The 21,826-nt window shown below is 63.0% G+C and overlaps 2 protein-coding genes across 3 annotated transcripts in view; one reads left to right on the top strand and one right to left on the bottom strand.

The window, feature by feature from the left end:
* BCAR1 (BCAR1 scaffold protein, Cas family member) overlaps positions 1 to 16,447 on the top strand; it is a 34,140-nt gene extending 17,693 nt beyond the window's left edge. For both annotated transcript variants that reach the window (XM_043898067.1, XM_043898066.1), the window contains exons 2-7: positions 4,428 to 5,015; positions 9,293 to 9,454; positions 9,597 to 9,713; positions 10,693 to 11,790; positions 12,693 to 12,782; positions 15,481 to 16,447. In XM_043898067.1, coding sequence (XP_043754002.1) covers positions 4,428 to 5,015; positions 9,293 to 9,454; positions 9,597 to 9,713; positions 10,693 to 11,790; positions 12,693 to 12,782; positions 15,481 to 15,993 — 2,568 coding nt within the window. In that variant the 3' untranslated portion in view covers positions 15,994 to 16,447. The remainder of the gene's footprint in view (positions 1 to 4,427; positions 5,016 to 9,292; positions 9,455 to 9,596; positions 9,714 to 10,692; positions 11,791 to 12,692; positions 12,783 to 15,480) is intronic.
* An 892-nt stretch (positions 16,448 to 17,339) lies between these two features.
* LOC122691449 (chymotrypsinogen B-like) lies at positions 17,340 to 21,449 on the bottom strand. The gene is made up of 9 exons (XM_043897992.1): positions 21,428 to 21,449; positions 21,310 to 21,317; positions 21,040 to 21,173; positions 20,205 to 20,421; positions 20,039 to 20,118; positions 19,575 to 19,653; positions 19,004 to 19,184; positions 17,983 to 18,116; positions 17,340 to 17,561 (listed from the first exon to the last, which is right to left on the bottom strand). The coding sequence occupies exons 1-9, from the start codon at positions 21,447 to 21,449 to the stop codon at positions 17,400 to 17,402; spliced, it is 1,017 nt and encodes a 338-aa protein (XP_043753927.1). The 3' UTR covers positions 17,340 to 17,399.
* Between the last annotated feature and the right edge of the window lie 377 nt (positions 21,450 to 21,826).

Below are 21,826 nucleotides of genomic sequence, written 5' to 3'. Positions count from 1 at the left end.
TTCTTTCATCATCTCAAACATTATCCTCTCCCCATTTTTCAAGTTCAAGTGACTTTTTTTTTTTTTTTTTCAAGTGACTTTTTATTGAGGAATCATGTACCCCTCTTGTGTTCATAACTGACCTGATCTAATGTGCTGTGGACGGTGCTGTGTGGGGCCTGAACCCCGCTGCTCCCCTTGGTGTGGGCAGGCCTCTGCTCCACGCAGGGAGCAGAGGGCCTCATCCCCCTTGATTCCCAGCTTCCTGGCCTCCGGCTCTGCGGTGGTGCACTCCCCGCCAACACTCTGAGCCTGGAGTTTGAGCGTGTGGTCCTGGGGCCCTGGAGCTCATTATGGCCCCCAAGGCCGACGTGGAGCTGGACCCCGTCCTCTCTCTTCTCTGCCCGCTGATGAATCCAGGGGACAAGACGCAGGCCCCAGTGGATGCAGGTGGTCCCACCCCCAGTCCCACTTCCAAGGCAGGTCCAGAGCAGGCTCTGACTCTTTAGGCTCCAGGAGACACAGAGGAGGGGCTGGCACCCAGCTGGCCCGGCACAGTCCTGGCCTCGGGCCTGGCCTCCCTCCCGGCGAGGCTTGGGCCTCTGCTGCACCCCGCTGAGCTCTCCACCGCCCTGGAGGCTGCAGCGGCCCTGGCCCTCTTGCCAGGAGCTGGCTTCTCTCTTTCCCACTGCCTCCCTCCTGCCTGTTGCCCTTGCCCCTGCCCTCTGCCTCGCCCCTTCCCGCTTCCTTCCCTCCTGCCCGCTGGCTTCCCTCCTGCCCGCTGCCTCGCCCCTGCCCGCTGCCCTCGCCCCTGCCCACTGCCTCCCTTCTGCCCGCTGCCCTCGCCCCTGCCCGCTGCCTTCCCTTCTGCCTGCTGCCCTCGCCCCTGCCCGCTTCCCTCACCCCTTCCCACTGCCCTCGCCCCTTCCCACTGCCTTCCCTCCTGCCCACTGCCCTTGCCCCTGCCCGCTGCCCTCGCCCCTGCCCGCTGCCCTCACCCCTGCCCGCTGCCCTCACCCCTGCCTGCTGCCTTCCCTCCTGCCCGCTTCCCTCGCCCCTGCCTGCTGCCCTCGCCCCTGCCCACTGCCTCCACTCCTGCCCGCTGCCCTTGCCCCTGCCCTCTGCCTCACCCCTGCCCACTGCCTTCCCTCCTGCCCGCTGCCTCCCTCCTGCCCACTGCCCTCGCCCCTGCCCGCTGCCTCCACTCCTGCCTGCTGCCCTCGCCTCTGCCTCCCTCCTGCCCTCTGCCCTCGCCCCTGCCTGCTGCCTCCCTCCTGCCCAATGCCTCGCCCCTGCCTGCTGCCCTCACCCCTGCCCACTGCCCTCACCCCTGCCCGCTGCCTTCCCTCCTGCCTGCTGCCCTCGCCTCTGCCCGCTGCCTCCCTCCTGCCCGCTGCCCTCACCCCTGCCCGCTGCCTTCCCTCCTGCCTGCTGCCCTCACCCCTGCCTGCTGCCTCCACTCCTGCCTGCTGCCCTTGCCCCTGCCCTCTGCCTCACCCCTGCCCGATGCCTCACCCCTGCCTGCTGCCCTCACCCCTGCCCACTGCCTTCCCTCCTGCCCGCTGCCCTCGCCTCTGCCCGCTGCCTCCCTCCTGCCCGATGCCTCGCCCCTGCCTGCTGCCCTCACCCCTGCCCGCTGCCTTCCCTCCTGCCTGCTGCCCTCGCCCCTGCCTGCTGCCTTCCCTCCTGCCCGCTGCCCTCGCCCCTGCCCGCTGCCTCCCTCCTGCCTGCTGGCTTCCTTCCTGCTTGCTGCCCTCGCCCCTGCCTGCTGCCTCCACTCCTGCCCGCTGCCCTTGCCCCTGCCCTCTGCCTCACCCCTGCCCACTGCCTTCCCTCCTGCCCGCTGCCCTCGCCTCTGCCCGCTGCCTCCCTCCTGCCCGATGCCTCGCCCCTGCCTGCTGCCTTCCCTCTTGCCCGCTGCCTCCCTCCTGCCTGCTGCCCTCGCCCCTGCCCGCTGCCTCCCTCCTGCCCGCTGGCTTCCCTCCTGCTTGCTGCCCTCGCCCCTGCCTGCTGCCTCCACTCCTGCCCGCTGCCCTTGCCCCTGCCCTCTGCCTCACCCCTGCCCGCTGCCCTCACCCCTGCCCGCTGCCTCCACTCCTGCCTGCTGCCCTCGCCTCTGCCCGCTGCCTCCCTCCTGCCCTCTGCCCTCGCCCCTGCCTGCTGCCTCCCTCCTGCCCGATGCCTCGCCCCTGCCTGCTGCCCTCACCCCTGCCTGCTGCCTTCCCTCCTGCCTGCTGCCCTCGCCCCTGCCTGCTGCCTTCCCTCCTGCCTGCTGCCCTCGCCTCTGCCCGCTGCCTCCCTCCTGCCCTCACCTCTGCCCGCTGCCCTCGCCCCTGCCTGCTGCCTCCACTCCTGCCCTCTGCCCTCGCCCCTGCCCGCTGCCTCCCTCCTGCCCTCTGCCTCGCCCCTGCCCGCTGCCCTCGCCCCTTTCTGCTGCCTTCCCTCCTGTCTGCTGCCCTCTCCCCTGCCCGCTGCCTCCACTCCTGCCTGGGGCCGGGCTGGCCTTGGCCCTCCCGCTGGGCCCCTGGGGCACCTCTGGGCCCTGCCCCCACACACGCAGTGGGCTGAGGACTGAAAGGCGGGGCCCTCTTCCCCGTTCCCTGTCTCCAGGGAGGTTCCAGGCCTGTCAGTACGCTGTCTGCCAGGACTGGGGTCCTCCCGCTGGGCCCTGGGGCCTCTGCGTGGAGCGTGTCTCCCTGCTCCGGGGGGGCTGACTCACGGAGAACAGAGCAGCGCCCCGAGTCAGTGGCTCTGGGGCAGCTGTGAGAACTAAGGGTAATTACTGGAGTAAAGAGCGGGGCTGGGGGGATGCTGCTGCCCTTCTGCGGCCTTCCTCAGCCTTACGGGATGCCTTCCCGTTTTGCTGTATTTTCCCCATTTATTCCTGATGTCTGTCTCATTTCTGTCCCTCCTCCAGAGGCACCCATGCAAATGTAATGTGTCTGGAATCTGTCCTCGGACAAGTGTCTGTGAAAAACACGTACAGTTGTTCTGTAGGTGCCTGTGACATCTGCACACAGCATTCTGGGCCATAGAGTGCCTCTTTGCAGCCGAAACTCAGGCGGGCATGGCTGGCATTCCTCACTAGCGCCCGGGCCCTGCTAGAGCTCAGGGCAGAATCAAGAACGTGTCCCGCTTTGCCAGCTGGGGCCCTGCGCATCCTTTGTGGCTATCTTGGCCAGTCTGCTTTCCCTTTCAGAGAACTCTGTGTTTTGTGGGTTTTCTGCTGGTGTTTTGCCTTTTCACTGCTTAGATGTCAGAGCCCCTCCAGACTCCAGATTTGATCGTCTTGTCATTGGTGGCCTGCCACCTGCCAGCTCTCTGTGATTCGCCCATCCAGCTGAAACCATTCACGTCAGTGAGCCTGAATCTATCTTTGCTTCTGTTGTTGTTTCCTTAGATTTTGTGCTTTTGTGGTCTTTTTTCCTGGGATTTTGTTCTATAATTTTTTCCACTCCAAAGTCCCAGAGGTAGTCTGGGACAGTGTTTTCTTCTGTCACCTCTAAGCTCGTACCTTTTACAGGTGTTTGTAACGTGAGGCAAGTGTCCAAACAGGCTTCTCTTCCCGCGGTGCGTGAGCATGTGTGTTGTGGTCCTGCCCTCGCCATCACTGTGGGGGTCCCAGTCGTGGTCTGGAGTCGTGACCCATCCTCATGGCAAGAACGCAGTGCCTCTTTGCCTTCCATTTTCAGAACGAACCTGCCTACCTGCCGACCTCTATTTCTCCACTCAATTCTAGAAAGATTCTTTGTCTTTGATTGACTTCTTCCCTCTCCCAAAAATTCTGTTGGCATTTTTATTGCAGTTGTAACATATTAAGTAAGCTTGGCCCAGTTGGCGCATTTTCTCCTCCAAGGTCTCCTGGAGTCTGTGCTTGCTTAACTCTTAGATAACTTGCAGCTTTTGTTATCTGCTGACGTCTTTCCCGTGAGGTCGGCCCTTCGCGCTTGTTGGGCTCTTTACATAGACGGCGCGTGCTCTGCAGACGATGACTGTTTTGCTGCTGTGTGTCGTCTGGTCTCTCCCTCCTGGCTGACCGCGCCGGCAGGGCAGCAGGCAGGGCGTGCATCCTGTTTTCTCTGCAGGACGTGGTGGCCGTTACTGTCATGGTCGCTGCCCTCCCCAGCCTTGGGTCCAGCCTGTAGCGTGACTCTGGGAGTACTTGGTTGTGGTTTTTTTCAGTAGCTTGGGTGCCATCCTGGAGTGTGGGTAGAGGCTGCAGTTGCGAGGGCTTTGAGGCACACTGCAGGCACGTTTGAAGCGCCAGCATCAGCGGGGCTGTTCTGCCAGGGGCGGTGGGCACAGAGGCACAGGGATCCCGCTAAACCCTGTGTAGTTCCTGCCTCGGTGCCAGAGCCACGTGCCCCCCAGTCCTGGAGAGGGTGGGAGCTGGGCGGGCCGCGGGTGCCGAGCGCCGCCTCTGCCCTCACACCTACTTCTCTCCCCAGAACGTGCTGGCCAAAGCCCTCTATGACAACGTGGCCGAGTCCCCGGATGAGCTCTCCTTCCGCAAGGGCGACATCATGACGGTGCTGGAGCGGGACACGCAGGGCCTGGGCGGCTGGTGGCTCTGCTCACTCCACGGCCGTCAAGGCATCGTGCCCGGGAACCGCCTCAAGATCCTGGTGGGCATGCACGACAAGAAGCCGGCGGCGCCCGGCCCACCCCAGCCCAGCCTCCTGGCCCCCGCGGCCCCGTACACGCCCATGCTGCCGGCCACCTTCCCGCCCCAGCCAGACAGTGTCTACCTGGTACCCACCCCCAGCAAGACTCAGCAGGGCCTCTATCAGGCCCCTGGGCCCAGCCCCCAGTTCCAGTCCCCGCCGGCCAAGCAGACCTCCGCCTTCTCCAAGCAGATGCCTCATCACCCGTTCCCCAGCCCAGCCCCAGACCTCTGCCAGGTGCCCCCGGGGCCGGGCAGCCCCGCCCAGGACACCTACCAGGTGCCGCCCTCCGCCGGGGTAGGGCAGGGCGTCTACCAGGTGCCCCCGTCAATGGACGCACGGCACTGGGAGGGGACGAAGCCGCCAGCCAAGGTAAGGCCTCCCTGGGAGATCAGGCGGCCCTTCCGGGGGGTCTTGCCCAGGCCTGATTGCTGGACACAGCAGGGCCCAGCCAGTGTGATCTTTGGGACCACGGGGGTTCCCGTAGCGGCTCCGCGTTTGGTGTGGGGCTGCAATGGGAGGTGAGTGCTGAGTGTTTACGTGTCTGCTGGTGTGGGGGTGAGCAGCCCAGGAGAAGACATGGAGCTGGTCTTGGGCCACGAGGTGTCCTTCAGCTGACAAGCCCCAGTGGGAGGGTTTCCCGGCAGAGGACCAGCATGTCTAAGACTGGCGTGGCAGCTGGAGCTGGCCCAGGAGGCCTGAGAGTCGCCAGGACCCTGGGGGCCTGGTACCCTCCTGAGGACAGAGGGTTTGGGGTGGGAGTGACCTGCCCCGCCGTGCAGGATAAAGCCATTCTGCACAGAGGGGACGGCGCAGGGAGCCCAGGAAAGGGGAGTGGAGGTTCTGACGGGTAATTGGGGTATGGATCGCAAGGCTGGAGTGGCCAGGATCCCGGAAGGATGCGTTGGCTGGCGGCGACGCTTCTCTGCCCAGTGGCGCGGTGAGGGTGAGCGATGCGGGGCGGCGGGGCCTCCGCGGTCGTCGGGCCTGCAGCTGCTCCGTCCTTCTGCTCTGCCACCTCGCTCGGGGCCCATAGGCCAGGACGGCGGCTGCGTGAGCGCCAGCCGGCAGGGCACGGAGAAAGGGCCCGGGGCGCCCGGGGGCCCCTCAGCAGTGAGCGCGTCCCCCAGGCGCCCGACCCTCTCCCGGGCTGTGGCAGCGAGCTGCGGAAGCCGCCGGGTGACCTGTCTGTGACTCCTGGACTGAGGGTGCACACTGCCTGCTGGACGGTCTGGTCGCCCGAGAGGGCCTTTCATTCCAAGTCCCTGGCAGGCTGTTTATTGCCCACGGGAGGTGGGAGCCCAGCACCCCAGCGGCACCCCGACCTGCCCACACGCCCCTCACCCCGGGGCCCGTCTGCCGTGGACGGAGCAGGACTGGAGTGCGTGTCTCGCCCAGAGCTCCCCATCTGAGGACACTCTCCCCACGGCACTGGGCCTCTGTGCTCTGCCGGCCCAGGGGCCAGATGCCCGCCGGGCAGCGGTCCAGCGTGTGGTGTCACCCTGGCCCTGCCACGGGCAGAGCCTGGCAGCTGGGAGGCCTGGGCGGAGGCCCCTCGTCTCCTCCTGCTCCTTCCGCCGCCTGGCTGGACAGGCTGGGGGCTGGGCTGGGGCGGCCCAGACAGGGACTGCTGCACGGTGGCATGGGGCGGGGTGGGGAGACTGGCTGGGGAGCCTGGGGACAGGCCAGAGTCCCTCTGGCACACCCACACAGCTCCATTCCTCACACTCTCCGGGCAGGCGCTCTCCCCGCCTGCTCTCTCCTTTCCGAGCCTTTGCAGGCGGGCGTGTCCTGGCGCAGCTTTGAGGCCGGACACAGTGGAAGCCCCCAGCCCGGCGGTGCAGTGAGGCCCCACTGTGGGCTGTGGACTCGAGCCCACGTTTAGCTGTGGGTCCTGTTTCCCTCCCGTGCACGCGGCTTGCTCTTGGACTGCTCTCTGGGTTCCCCCAGCTGGCGAGCTCCCCCTGCCTGCTCACTGGGGGGGGTTGCCCAGAACCAGTGTCCCCGAGGGCCCCGACCTGGCTGGGGGCCCAGGGAGTAAGGCTCTGTGTCCAGAAACCTCGCCCTCCCCTGAGAAGCCTCGCTGCTCCTGGCCTGGGCAGCCTCGATTGCATCTGCTTTTATTTCATAGTCATGAAAGCCATGCTTGCTTGTCACGGGCAGGTGCATAATGTGTGAGAACGCCTGGAGAGGAGCTCCCCCAATCGAGACGGGCCCGCTGGGGGATTTCAGCGTATTTTGTCTACTGAACTACTCATCTTTCACAGATGGTACAGACTTTCCCCTTTGAGGTCATAAATCTGGCATTAGATGCCAGAAGCATTTTCTTGGGTCTCTAAGTGTGATCACAGCTGCCCCCAGTTTTGCTTGTCACCCCCTCTTTGGGGGACAGGCTCCAAGGGGTTTCTGATGGCGAGTGTCTCTGTAACAAACTGCAAGACTGTAAACATCCTGCAGCTTGCATCTGTGCCCACATTTCAGGCTGTGCTTTCAGAAGCCTGGGAAACTGAGGCCCCTGGTTCTAGGGCTGGAGGTTGGCTGGACTGAGGGGGACCCTGCAGAGTGTCAGTGGGGCCTTGGGGCCAGGGAAACAGAAGGCGACTGATGAGGCAGGCGCCCAGGAATGGTCACCTGTTGGCAGCCTGGAGCAGGGCGGCCTGCGTGGCTCGGGGGAGGTCAGGGACCCTCGGGAGTCAGCGCCCTCTGGGGCTAGGGCATGGCTTCGGAAGCCGAGGGCAGAAGCCGGGGGGCCCCAGAGGAGGAGGCCAGTCCTGGGGGAGCGCCTCTGGGTCAGAGCTGCAGACACGGCTCAGCTCAGCCTTGCTCTTCAGGAGGGGGGAACCCATGTCAGGCCTGGGCCTCCATCCTTCGGCACCATAGAGTGGGCTGGCCTGGGTTGCTTGGGGTGACGCACATTGCCCGGAACAGGGACAGGCTGCCTGGTGGTGGTTGGCCCGGGCAGAAGGCAGCAGGGCGCTTGCCAGGTTCTGGGGTCTTGGGAGCCTTCAGTCTCACTTCGGTCTCCTGACGGTGCCCTGTGGCGCCTGCCCAGGTAATGGTCTGGATGTGTGTCTGGCCGTGGCTGGGGGGCGTGTTTTCTCGGCTTCTGCGTGTCTGTCTCCTGTGCCTTGAGATATGTGCGTGAGAGCTCGTGTGGGCCGTGGGCTGGGTGCTGTGTCTCCTGCTCAGCTCTGGGTTTGTCCCCCGCCCCTGGGGTGCCAGGTCTGCTGATGGGGCCTCAGGTGTGGAGCCAGCAGCCTGTGATGAGGGGCTCCACGGCTCTCTGGGGCACGGGTCTCCCTGACCAGCTTCCTCCCAGTGGCCGCCTGCTCTGCCCTCTAACAAGAGACATCTGTCAGCCAGCATGGCTGCTCCCCGCGGCGGTGCTGGCGGGCACAGAGGGAGAGGCCAGGGCGCACCCCTCATCCTGGGGTCCCCTCGGGCCTCGCCTCAGGGTCCCGCCGACCCGCCACGTCCCGCCAGCCGCCCCCCCGGCCTGCTGCTGGCCGGCTCCAGCGTCTGAAAATAGCCCTGGAGGAGACTCAAGTCTGGGGCTGGAGAAGAGAACCTGGGAAGGACCGCCCGCTCGCTGCGCAGACGAGCCGGGGGCGGGGACACTGTGGGCGAGCCCCGCCCGGCTGCGTCTCTGCCCGGGGGCGCCCAGCGGCTGCGGAGCAGGCCTGCCTCTACCCCACGGCCCCCAGGGACGCGTGGGGAACCCTGAGTCACCGCGTCCCGGACCTCCCGTTTGATTAGGGAACAGAATGGCATTTTGTCAAGAGGGCTGAGCTGGGAGCCGTGTGGAGGAGGTGTGCCCCTGCCGGGTCAGCAGATCCAGGGGCCCATGAGGCCCGCAGGGGGAGGCTGCCTGCCCAGCCCTGCCCACCAGCGGGCCAGGGACCCCGCACCCTGCACCGGGAGGGAAGACCTCCCCACCGAGGCCCTGTCCTTTTTGGTGCGTGGAGGGTGGTCTCCGCGGCCCCCGGGGTGTGGTGCTATGGGGAGCGGGGGTCCTGGTTCCGGTCTCCATCCTTCCCTCATACCCCCGCACAACTTGCCGGAACAGCGTGTGTCCTGCTGTTTGCCATAGAACTGGCTCTAGGGGCTGGGAGTTCTCGGTGACCCCCTTCCCAGGAATCCCCCAAGGGAGTGCGGGACAAGGAGGGCAGGGAGGCCCTGGGCCCTGACCCCCGGGATCGCCTGCAGGCCCCCTCCTCCTCTGGCCTGGGGAGAACCCTGCCTGGCACCACCGCCTCCATCATCTGGAGCCCAAAGGCAGCTGCCAGGCCCTCCGGTGGGGACACCGCCGCGGGCAGGCCGCGCTGTGGACAGTGCGGCTGGGAGGCGCTGTCGGCAGGGGCGGCCCCCTCCTCAGCCCATGTGTAGGCACCTCTGGAACCTTGCGGGTTGCTCAGCTGTGGAGACAGCACCTGTGTCCTGCCACACCAGATGGCTCTTGGCCAACAGTGGGTCCCTGTGGTCCCCGCACGCGGTCTGACTGAAGAGAGGCCAGGACCCCGAGGGACGCGCACACCCCCGGCTCCGGGGCCATTGTGTGTGTCCTGCTCACCTTGGGTGGCGGCAGCGCCCTGGGGGTCATGGAGGCCGGCCTCCAGGGCCGGAGGTGACGGCCGGCCGTCTGCCCGCAGGTGGTGGTGCCCACCCGCGTGGGGCAGGGCTACGTGTTCGAGGCCCCCCCGCCCGAGCAGGACGAGTACGACATCCCGCGCCACCTGCTGGCCCCCGGGCCCCAGGACATCTACGACGTGCCCCCCGTGCGCGGGCTGCTGCCCGGCCAGTGCAGCCAGGAGGTGGGTGTCCAGGCTGGTGGCGGGTGGGGGCGCTGCGCTCCCCAGCCCCGGCCCGGAAGGCCCTGGGGTGCAGCTTGGGGTCCTCTCTCCCTGCCCTCAGGTGGCCCTGGCCCCTGCATTACTGCGCCTCTCCTGCCCTCAGGTATACGACACACCCCCCATGGCCGTCAAGGGTCCCAATGGCCGGGACCCATCGCTGGACGTGTACGACGTGCCCCCCAGTGTGGAGAAGGGCCTGCCGCCGGCCAGCCACCACGCGGTGAGCGCAGAAGGGATGCTGCGGCCACGCAGGGTGCTGGGTATGACTGTGTGCGCCCTGCGGCGGGAGCCTGCAGAGCAGGGGGCTCCAGAGACCTGCCTCCAGGACCTCTGTGATGGGGGTGGAAACCAGGCACCCCCCCCCCGAGCCTCGGCTTTTTCGTCAGGGAAAGGGTCCCTCCCCTGCAGGGCGTTCTCCAGGAGGTTCTTGAGAGCATCACATGGGATAGCAGGGGGACCACAGAATGCACCATCCGAACCAGGGTTCTTCTGAGAGGGGGAGGAGGAGGATGAATAATTAGAAGGGGCCTGGGGCACGAACCAGGACTGTCCTGGTCGAACCAGGGCGTCAGCACCCTGAGCACAGCATGCAGGTGGCTCAGCCACCTATTAATATCTACCACAGAGTAGAGGTAAAGAACCTGCCTGCCAATACAGGACACATAAGAGAAGCAGGTTCGATCCCTGGGTCAGGAAGATCTCCTGGAGGAGGGCATGGCAAGCCGCTCCAGTGTTCTTGCCTGGAGAATCCCAGGGACAGAGGAGCCTGGCAGGCTCCAGTCCATGGGGTCACAAAGAATCAGACAGGACTGAGAGACTGACAGACTAGAGGATATCCCAGTGGTGGCAATGCTGACGGTGGTGGAGGTAATGGTGCAATAGCTGACCTCTCCCTGAGTGTTTGCAGTTACACAGAGAATTAAATCGTGTAGTCCTCACAATAAACCCGTGAGGGCGTTCTCTCATAGGCAACTGGCTGGGCACAGAGGTGCAGCCAGCGCCTGAGGTCACAGAGCTAGTAAGTGGTGGGGCCGTGATTTTGAGCTCTGGTCTGGCCCCAGAGTCGGGTTCTGAAGTGTAACCTGCAGGAAGAATGGCGACGCTTGAGCACCAGGCTGTGTGTGGATGCCTGGGTCCACCCACAGGTCTGAGGCGGGGGCAGGTGGACAGGCAGCTGTGACCTGCTTCTCGGCCCCCAGGTGTACGATGTCCCTCCCTCGGTGAGCAAGGATGTGCCCGACGGCCCCCTGCTGCGTGAGGAGACCTACGACGTGCCCCCCGCCTTTGCCAAGGCCAAGCCCTTCGACCCGACCCGCCACCCGCTGGTCCTGGCCGCGCTCCCTCCGGACTCCCCGCCGGCCGAGGACGTGTATGACGTGCCGCCCCCGGCCCCCGACCTCTACGACGTGCCCCCAGGCTTGCGGCGGCCCGGCCCCGGCACCCTCTACGACGTGCCCCGGGAGCGGCTCCTGCCCCCCGAGGCGGCCAGCAGTGCCATGGCGGACACCAGCCTGTACTCGGTGCCCCCTGCGGCCGAGAGGGAGGCCCCGGCCGACGCCAAGCGCCTGTCGGCCTCGAGCACTGGCAGCACCCGCAGCAGCCAGTCGGCCTCCTCCCTGGAGGCGGCGGTGCCGGGCCGCGAGCCCCTGGAGCTGGAGGTGGCCGTGGAGGCCCTAGCCCGGCTGCAGCAGGGCGTGAGTGCCACTGTGGCCCACCTCTTGGACCTAGCAGGCAGCGCAGGCGCATGCGGGGGCCGGCGTGGGCCCCCCGAGCCTCAGGAGCCTCCAACCACAGACCTGCGGGCCGCTGTGGCCGCCGTGCACACGGCCGTCCACGAGCTGCTAGAGTTCGCCCGCAGCGCAGTGGGCAACGCCACGCACACCTCTGACCGCACGCTGCACGCTAAGCTGAGCCGGCAGCTGCAGAAGATGGAGGACGTGTACCAGACACTGGTGGCCCATGGCCAGGCCCTCGACAGTGGCCGGGGAGGTCTGGGGGCCACCCCCGAAGACCTGGACCGCCTGGTGGCCTGCTCACGGGCAGTGCCCGAGGACGCCAAGCAGCTGGCCTCCTTCTTGCACGGCAACGCCTCGCTGCTCTTCAGACGGACCAAGGCCTCTGTTCCGGGGCCGGAGGGGGGTGGCCCCCTGCACCCCAACCCCACTGACAAGGCCAGCAGCATCCAGTCCCGGCCCCTGCCCTCGCCCCCCAAGTTCACCTCCCAGGACTCACCTGACGGGCAGTATGAGAACAGCGAGGGGGGCTGGATGGAGGACTATGACTACGTCCACCTGCAGGTGGGTGCGCCTGGGCCCTGGGGAGGGCCCCTGGTCCTCAGGGCTCTGGCTTTGCCACCCTGTCATGGGGACCTTGATCCCCCCAGAGAAAGCTCTTATGGCCAAAGGTAGACGTGGGTCCCGGCAAGGGCTTGCTGAGTCCCAGTGCCCTGCTCACTTGGACCTTCCAGGCCAGCTGGGCCCCTGGAGTCCTGTCCTCCCCTATCTCAGGCCCTTGGACCCATGTGGCTGCACCATCAGAGGTCCTGCAGTGCCCCCCAGGGATGGCTGCCGATCACCTGCAAGGGCAGGACTTGTCTGCTGCCTTGCCCTGTTTGGGGAAGTGAATCCTGAAGTACAAGCAAAGGCAAAGATCCTGGCAGGAGGAGAGGGGGAACAGCGAGGTGACAGGACAGTGAGCCGGGCTGGGCCTCTGAGCTGAGGCCCGGGTGTCAGCCGAGTGGGCGTCCCAAGGACAGCAGGCAGGGGTGGGCAGGCAGACCCTGTACACCAGGGGGCAGGCCCGGCCGTGATTCCCACTGTGGGGGCCGGGCAGGGCAATGGGGCCTGACTGCTGGCGTGCGCCCAGCCCATCCTCACCACACGGCCTTGTCCTCACTCCGAGCCTATGCGTGCCACGTGGCGGGTGCCAGTCAGAGGGCTGGGCCTAAAGGAGTCCCGGGGCCCTGCTGCCTCACCCCGAGCCCAGCCCTGGGGCAGGCCCACGCGTGGCTGCGTGGCGTGCGTCGGCCCCGTCCGAGCCCCGAGCCCGGCCCTCGTGTGGTCGCGTGGCGTGCGTCCGCCCCGTCCGAGCCCCGTCCTCACCCCGAGCGTGGCCGCAGCGCCCCCAGAGGCTGCTGGCCTCACTGCACCCCCCTGGCCTGGGCGCTGTGGCTCAACTCTATGCTGTGTCTCCCCTCCAGGGGAAGGAAGAGTTCGAGAAGACCCAGAAGGAGCTGCTGGAAAAGGGCAACATCATGAGGCAAGGGAAGGGCCAGCTGGAGCTGCAGCAGGTGAGGGCGCCCACGCTCGCAACCTTTCCTGGCGCCGTGGTCCTGAGAGTCCGTCTTGCGAGCTGAGCCTCCCGGGGCTCCCCAGACACGCCCCGCCCCGCTCTCCCGCATAACTGTCCCCGTGTGTCAGTGCGATTTGTGTTTAGGTTGCTGTCAGTCATCGTGGTAGGTATCTTAGCACATGCAGAGAAGTGTGAAAGCAAAAAGAAGCCGCTCACCCTCGGGGGCGGTCACCACGCTCTGGGGCTGGTTTCCAGTCCTGCTCCGGCCTCGGAAGGGGCCTCTGTCCATGGCTGAGACGTGAATGAAAACAGTTACATCTGCTTTCATCTCAGGACGTTTCCGTGGCATTAAATATTGACCATAAATTATTTTTAAAGTCAGCCTACATCAGTTATAGTTGAATGTTTAGTTTGTACCCCATTTTTCTTATTGTGAAAAACACTGCTGTGTTTATCTGAGGACCTAGAATTTTCCTCATATTTTGGCTTGTTTCCATAGAATAGGAAATGGATTTCTTTAAAAGGGAGTTTTATTCTGATTATGAAGATTTTAAAAATTAAAATATAGTGTGGTAAAAAATGAACACAGAAAATATCACCCAGAAAGTTTCCCTCATCTCCCATTCCTTGAGCATGGGGAAGGGTGGTCTCAGAAAGAGCCCACCAGGTTCACCCTGAGACTGGGGACTTGGGGTGTGGTTTTCAAAGCCACGTTTCCCCAGCTGCAAAGTAGGGAACATAGTTATACCCATCTTGGGGTCAGTGTGAGAATTAAATGAGTAAACAGTATATAATGCTCAGGAGGTGCTGGGCATGTAGAACAGGTGCAGTCAAGGTATAGGTGTTAATGACTGGCTACGAACGGAATCCCCACTGACTTAGGAAATGGACATGTGCCACATGTGTCTCTCTGCCTCCTGCTGCAGTCTGACAGCATTTACTTAACCAGACATTTAGTTTGTTCCCAGAGTTACTTTTGTAAACAAATCTACAAATCTCTTCATATACCTGGTCAGTCACTTAGATAGATTACTAGAAGCTGAAGTAAAAGGAGCGTGTTTGAGAAAATAAAGATCTTGAGTCTCCAAGAGAGGGGCACAGGAACATAAAATGTGTTGACAGGAGTGTTTGTTGTTCCACATCCACACCAGTGAAAACTCTGGAGACCCCACCACCACCAAATACCTACCAGTGGGGTGTAGGCTGAATAAAGTGTGGCCATTCAGACAGTAGAATATGATGTAGCTGTTAAGCATCTGTCAAAGATTGAAAAGGACTCACTGGAGATAAAGCCGCAAAAAATGAGCATATTCTCACGCTGGACGAGAGAACCAAGCGAGTTTCACCACGTATCCGGCTAAGAGGGAAAGTCAGGGTTTCAAGTGCTAGGAAGGGTCAGCGTCACAGTGGTTTGCTAATAAAGTAAAGCCTGAAACCTGAGTCTGTGCAGGGCCGGTCACAGCCACCCAGTCAGAACCAGCTTGTGGTGAGGACTTATCAGTCCACGCCACTGACACCCAGGCCAGAGCTGCTACTGCTGGGGCTTTTTATCACATGGCTTATGTGTACTCACTGACAGGAAGTGCACGGCCCATTGTTGTTGGGTGCTCAAGGTAAGTTATAATATGTATGCATATTTAATGTATATTGTAAGTGCTATATATATATATATATATACAGGTAGATATTTAATATATGTATACATAGTACACTGTATGTTTCCAGTTTTTATCTTTTCCTGGGGTTGTGTGTGGGGGAAGAGGGGGCCGTTTGTAGGATCTTAGTTTCCCGACCAGGGATCAAACCTGCACCCGCTGCAGTGGAAGCAAAGTTTCAACCACAGGGCCACCAGGGAAGTCCTCCAGTTTTCTAATTCAAGAGGGAAAGGGACTATTTGTGTTTAAAGGAAAACGCCTTTGTAGAATATTCATTAGTTAATGGTGGGAGTTTTTTCTGAAATAGGCAAATACTATGAGCTTTTGGTTTTTGCTTAACATTTTTATGTGAGAGATTTAATGCATGTATAAAATTGAAGAAAATAACCCCCCCAGGTAAACTCATTGGAGAAAAAGAACCCCGGGCTTCCTCAGCCCCAGTCATTCTCAGGGCAGCAACTTGTCTGCCACATCATTGTGAAGACCTTACATTGTTTCATCTGCAACGACTTCAGTGTATAGTCCTAAAAGGATAATTCACCAGAGATTTAACAGATTTCAGGGTGCATGAAACTCCAGGTGATAACTCTCTTCTTTTCTGCTGCGTGTATTTGAATCTTTTTACACTGCATACGTTAAGGAGAATATTTTTTTAACTTTTCATTTTGAAATACTTGGAGATTGATGGGAAGTTGGAAAGAAAGTGTCGAGTGTGTTCCCTTCTCTCACTGCGCCCCCACCCCGCCAGGGATGGCGTCTGAGGACAGCAGCATCCAAACCAGGAGACTGCCACCCCTGACCCCAGCCGCCACTCAGCCGTCCCCCTCTCTAGCAGTTTTGTCTTTTCAAAGCTGTGACACACGCGGCCTGCCACCTCTTGAGATGAGTGGGAAGGTTATCTGGAGACTGTCTGAGGGCAGGCTGGGCGGGTAGGACCAGGGAGGCCAGCGCGGGCCTCTGACCGGGGCCCTCGCTCTCCCGCTGGGCTCTGTCCCTTCTGCTCCGCGGCCTGCTTTTCACTCTGCTGTCCCTCTCCGCCAGCTGAAGCAGTTCGAGCGGCTGGAGCAAGAGGTGTCGCGGCCCATAGAGCACGACCTGGCCAGCTGGACGCCGGCTCAGGCCGGGGCGCCGGGGCGGCCGGGCGGCCTGGGGCCCTCGGACCGGCAACTGCTGCTCTTCTACCTGGAGCAGTGTGAGGCCAACCTGAGCACGCTGACCAACGCCGTGGACGCCTTCTTCACCGCCGTGGCCACCAACCAGCCGCCCAAGATCTTCGTGGCGCACAGCAAGTTCGTCATCCTCAGCGCGCACAAGCTGGTGTTCATCGGGGACACGCTGTCGCGGCAGGCCCAGGCGGCCGACGTGCGCAGCCAGGTGACCCACTATAGCAACCTGCTCTGCGAGCTGCTGCGCGGCATCGTGGCCACCACCAAGGCCGCCGCCCTGCAGTACCCGTCGCCTGCCGCCGCCCAGGACATGGTAGACCGGGTCAAGGAGCTGGGCCACAGCACCCAGCAGTTCCGCCGCGTCCTGGGCCAGCTGGCTGCCGCCTGAGCGCCGCCCGCGGAGGGGCGAGGGCAGGAGGGCAGGGCGGCGTGGGCCCGGAGAGCTGCTGCCCTGCGCGGGGCCGGGCGCCCAGACTGCGCAGGGCGGCGTGTGTATTTATGACGGGCCAGGAGGTGGGGCGGGCCTCCCGGCAGAGCCCCAGCAGAGCCGGGCCCAGAGCCAAGGCCACGAGGGCTGGCGGTCTCTCCCGAGTGCACTGCAGGCCCAGGGGCACCAGCCCTCAGGGCGGGCTGGGGTTCACAGGCCCCACCACCCACACGGCCTCAGGGGACCCCTTGGGCTGACCAGTGAGGGGGCCACGTCCCCCCCGACAGGGCAAGCGTGGCTGGGGGTGTGTTCTCTCTGCACCAGGAGAAAACCCTAAGAAACTATTTTTCATTATTGATTTTCCAATCATTTGACTAATAGTCTACATTTAAATAAAATTTAAAAATGAAAAGCACTCTTCTGAGATATGAGAGTCTAGAAGGCCAGGTAGGAGGGCAGGCGTGCCACAGGCGGGCTGGCGGGTTGAGGGGTTTCCAGGGGTTTCAGGCTGAGGCTGTGGCTGGTCTCTCGGAAGGGCGAAGAGAAAGTAGGTCTCTTCAAAAGAAAACGAAGGCCTGGGGGAGCAGGGCTGGGCCTGAAGAGGAGGCAGAGGATCCTGGGCTGCTGGAAGGAGGCTGAAGAGCCGCGTCTGGCGGAGCCCCGTGGCCAGGAGGCTTCGTGCCGTGTGGCCAGCGCCGAGGCCTGATGGAAATCCACCCCGGTCCCCGGCAGTGGCTGAGGGGAAGGCAGGTGCAGGGGTGGGAGCTGCTCCAGGAGCCAGTGAGCCCTGCTGGGGCCCCCACATCTGAAGACAGAGAGCCTCCCACTGAGGGCACCCCTGGGAGGCACAGGACTCCATGCAGAGAAACCCTCTTTCACAGCCCTTGTCCAGAACTTAGCCCTTAGAAAGGAGCTCTTAATTTCAGCTTGTGGAACTTCTCCAGAAGTGTTCCATCTGAATTACAGAGACTTGGCTTCCAAGTTGGGAGATAGGGGACCAGAGTGTGCTAAGTCCCTTCAGTCATGTCTGACTCTTTGTGGCCTGTACTCCCCATGGACTGTAGCCCACCAGGCTCCTGTCCATGGGATTCTCCAGGCAAGAACACTGGAGTGGGTTGCTATGTCCTCCTCCCGGGAGGGGACCAGCTGTCACCATGGTGCATGTGAATCTGGGCCTCACTCCCCATCTCTGTGAAGAAGGATGTAGGGCTGGGCGATCTGCCAGCCCTCTCAGCTCTGAACTCGAGGGTCCTCAGGAAAGGTGGCCACCCTCCCACCCCTCATCCAGCCCAGCGAAGACGCAGAGGTGAAGATGCAGGCAGTTTTATTGGGTTTTACACAGATGGGATCTGGGGTGGGGCAGAGGTTCAGTTGGCCTCCAGAACTTCAAGAATCCAGGGAATGAACTTGGTGACCCGGGCATACACACCAGGTAAGAATGGGCTACACCGGCTGCTGCCCCAGGACACAATGCCCGCCAGGGTCCAGGCTCCATCCTTCTGGCAGACCAGGGGACCGCCAGAGTCGCCCTGCAGGAGGAGACAGGACTGTCCAAGCCAGAAAGAAGGTGCCAGGCCCCGGTGTGCCTGGACCTGGCCGAGCCCAGGGGGTGCAGACCAAGGGCACTCAGACCTACTCAAAGGGCAGCCCCTGCTCTGCCCCCAACTCCTGGGGGGCCTGGGGCAAGGGCTGGTCCTCTCAGCTTCCCGTCACCTATAAAACAGCCTGAAATGTCCACTTTGTGAGCATGGTGTGAGATTAAACACCCCTGGAAGCCTCACACCACACCTGGTCAGGGCCAGCTCTCACCAGGGGCCTCTGATAGCTCTGGTCCACGCCTTCACTGGGACACTGAAGTGAAGTGAGGGTAAGGAGGTCGTGGCAGAGGGGATAGCCCTCCTGGCCTGACCAGGGGGAGCCAGTGAAGGTGGGCAGGGTAGCAGGCCGTACCATGCAAGAGGAGATACCGCTGGCCCCCGCGCAGATCATCATGTCGGTGATCTTGCTGCCCCAGAACTCTTGGCAGTCAGCATTAGAGAGGATGGGCAGGGTGGCCTGCTGCAGCTTGTCAGGGATATCGAAGGCTGGAAGGACAGAGGGCGTGGGGTCAGGGGCCCAGGGAGAGGAGACCTGCGCCCGCCGGAACCCTGCACTCCCGCTGCACGGGCCAACTCCATCACGACGGTCGTGGGCGCTGAGCGCCACCTTCCCAGAGTCTGGGAGGCGGTCCCTCTCGGTTCCACGCCAGGCAGTGCGGTTCTGCGCTTGCAGCACAGCTGGTCAAGCAACCCTGCCTGCCAGCCCTCCTCCCCAGTCCTCCTCTGCCTGGGGGCGCTGGGGGGACCCACGAGAGAGCACCTCCCTGTTCTGTCCTTTCCTGGTTGCTCGCGGCCTGTTAAAGGACCAGCAGGACGCGAGGAAGAGCCTGAGGCGGCTGGGGTTGGGGAGGGAGGGGCAACCTGGGCACTCGGGCCTGACTTCAGGGGTGCTGGGCACACCCACCTGTCTCAGTCTACCTCCATGCAGATTAGAGGGGGCGACACTGAGGTGCTGGAACTTAGGTGTTTCTTCGGAAACTGGTCAGGTATATATTGTTAAACTTCAATTTTTAATTTTGCTTGATAGGTTTTTAATTAAGAGGGTTAAGTGGACTTCCCTGGCGGCTCAGACGGTAAAGCGTCTGCCTACAATGTGGGAGACCCGGGTTCAATCCCTGGGTCCGGAAGATCATCTCGAGAAGGCAATGGCAACCCACTCCAGTACTCTTGCCTGGAAAACCACATGGACAGAGAAGCCTGGTGGGCTACAGTCGATGGGGTCGCAAAGAGTCGGACACGACTGAGCGACTTCACTTTCACTTTCTTTAAGTAAAGAAAGGGAAGGTTGATTGTTGCGATTTCCGATTGCGCTCAGGACTTAGCTGGAAGCACAGAAGGAGTCTGGGCCCTGAGCAGTCCTCACGGACACTCACCGTTGTACCGGGTCTTGCCCCAGCCGGTGACGGTGCACAGGGAGCCCGCGGGGAAGCTGGCGTCGGCGCTGGGCAGGCAGACGGGGGCCACGGCTGCGGAGAGGCGGGCGGGCGCCGCCAGCTTCAGCAGGGCCACGTCGTTGCGCACAGCACGCAGGTCCCACTGCGGGTGTTCGAAGACCTGCGCGGGACGGCGGGGGCTGGGCGGGCCGCAGGGGCGGGGGCAAGGGGGGCGCAGGCGTGCAGTTGGGAGGTGGGGGTGCAAAGGGTGTTGAGGGAACACAGATGAGGCCGAACAGACCAAATTTGGGGGGGGGGTGGCATGTGACATATTTAGCATTTTCCTACAAAGAGCAAAACAACCTTGAGTGTTTGTAAAGGAGCTGTGTTTGGGAAGGAGAAGAACAGAAAGTCAGCCTAGAGAGGTGCTGGCGGGGTGAAGCGGAGCCGCTGGTCAGGTCCTCAGTCCATGACCGCCGCCCCCCCCCCCCCCCCCCCCCGCCAGCGCCCCCCTCCTCCCCGCCCCAGCGCTCCCCCCCACCTCCCCGCGCTGCCTGCCCACCGTGAGTACCTCCGCGACTCTCAGCACCTGGCCGGCCTCCTCCTCGGAGCCCTGGTCGGACACCCCGGCCACCACCAGGTGACCCTGCCTAGAAAGGAAGCCACAGACGGAGCGCAGGCTCACGGCCACCCCCGCAGAGGCCTGGGCACTGTGCCAGGCCGGCGAGCCCACCTGGGCTCCATCATACGGGGACTCCGGGGCACCCTGTTCTCCCTGGGCCTCGGTTTCTCTGCCTGTACTGTGAAGGCAGAGGCCCAGACCCGCTGTCCTGGACCAAGCTGGGGTCTGGGGGCCAGGGTGCTGGTGGGGGTGGAGGGTGGCTTTTCCTGGAGACTGTTCTGCCTGCAGGTGGGGAACAAGAGCAGCCGCCCCCAGCCCCTTGCCCCCCTCAGCAGCCCTGTGCCCACTCCCTGAGCCTGCTTGGGGCTGGGAGGTGAAGGTGGTCCCTTTGAGCAGGTGAAGTGGGGCCTCACCTGACCCCGCAGTGGGCGGCGGTGACCACCCAGTCCTCATTGATGAGGGAGCCTCCGCAGAAGTGGAACCCGGACCTGGTCTGGGGAGGGGTTGGGAGAGAGTCAGCCTTGCCTCTCCCGCCTCAGCTCCCCCCGTCTAACCTGCTCCTCCTCAGCGCCCCCTCACCTGCAGGGACACCTGCCAGGGCCAGGAGCCGGGCACGGCGTCCTCCCCGTTGACGATCCTGGAGAGGCCGCTCAGCACAGGGTCGATGGCGGGGACCCCGCAGCCTGAGGGGCAGAGACGGGGCAGCTGGTCTGTAGATGGTGCCTCAAGGGGGATCAGGGTGCAGACGTGGCTCTTCCAGGCCTCCGTGGCACCCTGGCACCCAGAGCTTTGTCTGCTGCAAGAAATTTAGCCCCCTCCTGGCTAGCTGACAGCTGCCCTTAGACATTCTTGTGGACGGTCCCTGAAGCGGAGGGTCTCTGCAATTGGGGCCCAGGCCCGGCCTGCTATGTGCCTTGAGGGGAGTGTCAGTCCCCTCTGAGTCCAGGATCCTTTCCCAGAGGCTAGGAGGTCCTGGGTGCTCTCATGGCCTCTGAGTCTTCAGGGGGAGCAGATTTGCGTGAGAGTATTACCCTATACTTTGGCCACCTGATGCGAAGAACTGACTCATTGGAAAAGACCCTGATGCTGGAAAAGATTGAAGGCGGGAGGAGAAGGAGGCAGCAGAGGATGAGATGGTTGGATGGCATCACTGACTCAATGGACATGAGTTTGAGCAAATTCTGGGAGATGGTGAAGGACAGGGAAGCCTGGTGTGCTGCAATCCATGGGGTCGCAAAGAATCCGACACGACTGAGCGACTGAACAATTACCATAGGTGGGGTGACACCAACCCAGGAGTGTGTCCAAACCCAGAGGGTGGAGGGGCCGGGCAAGATGGATGGACCTGGGGAACATTCCTGAGGCAGAGTTCACATGGCTCAATGGCACGTTTGGAGGGCGGAGGAGCCCAGACCACCCCAAGGCTTCTGAGCGAATGGAGGAGACCAAGTCAGGAGCCCAAGGGACCTCCAGGTGGCAGGAGGGCCCCAGGCCCAGCGGAGGAGTGGGGAGCCGGGTGTAGGTGCCCAAGGAGGGTCGGAGGGGCACCTGGAGGGGTGGGTGGCAGGGGTGGTTCAAGGTACGAGGACTTGGACCCTCCCGTCCCCTGCTTCTGGGGCTGGGGGCCAGGGCAGGGGTGAGGCTTGACGTGGGGCTGCCAGGCCTCCCTGAGCCCTGCACTTACCGAAGCTGCTGCCAAAGAGGAAGAAGCCAAGGACAACCCAGAGAAGGGCCATGGTGTGCGGCTCAGCAGGGGAGATGGGGTCTGCCCGAGGGACCCCCAATATATTGCCCTGGCCCACCAATCACAGCCTGCCTCGCCATCCCCTCCTTATCAGAAGACCTTGGGCTGAGAAGCACCTGACTGCAGCGCGGGCTTGGGAAAGAGACAGCCCTTGGGGGCCGCTCCTGGGAAGGTTTCCTGGAGTCACAAGTGTGTGGGGCCAGCACCAGACTCCACCCCCAGGTGCCCCCTCCCCAGGGCAGGCCTTGAGCACAAGGAGCCAAGGGTCGACGGAGAGGACCCCGCAGGGGGAGGCGGGAGGCCAAGGTCCTCCCTCATCTGTGTGCACCCCTTCTGGCCACTCGTGGGAGGCGCACCAACGAGGAGCCCTCCTGGACACCCCCCACCACCTGGTTCAGTGAAGGTCCAAGTTCAGGAGAAGAACAAACTCCCAGAAACCCCAGCACAGGACACAGAC

The sequence above is a fragment of the Cervus elaphus genome, chromosome 4, assembly GCF_910594005.1.
Source record: "Cervus elaphus chromosome 4, mCerEla1.1, whole genome shotgun sequence".
Lineage (NCBI taxonomy): Eukaryota > Metazoa > Chordata > Mammalia > Artiodactyla > Cervidae > Cervus > Cervus elaphus.
Note: the sequence above shows the minus strand (reverse complement) of the source record. Positions and strands in the feature narration are given on the sequence as shown.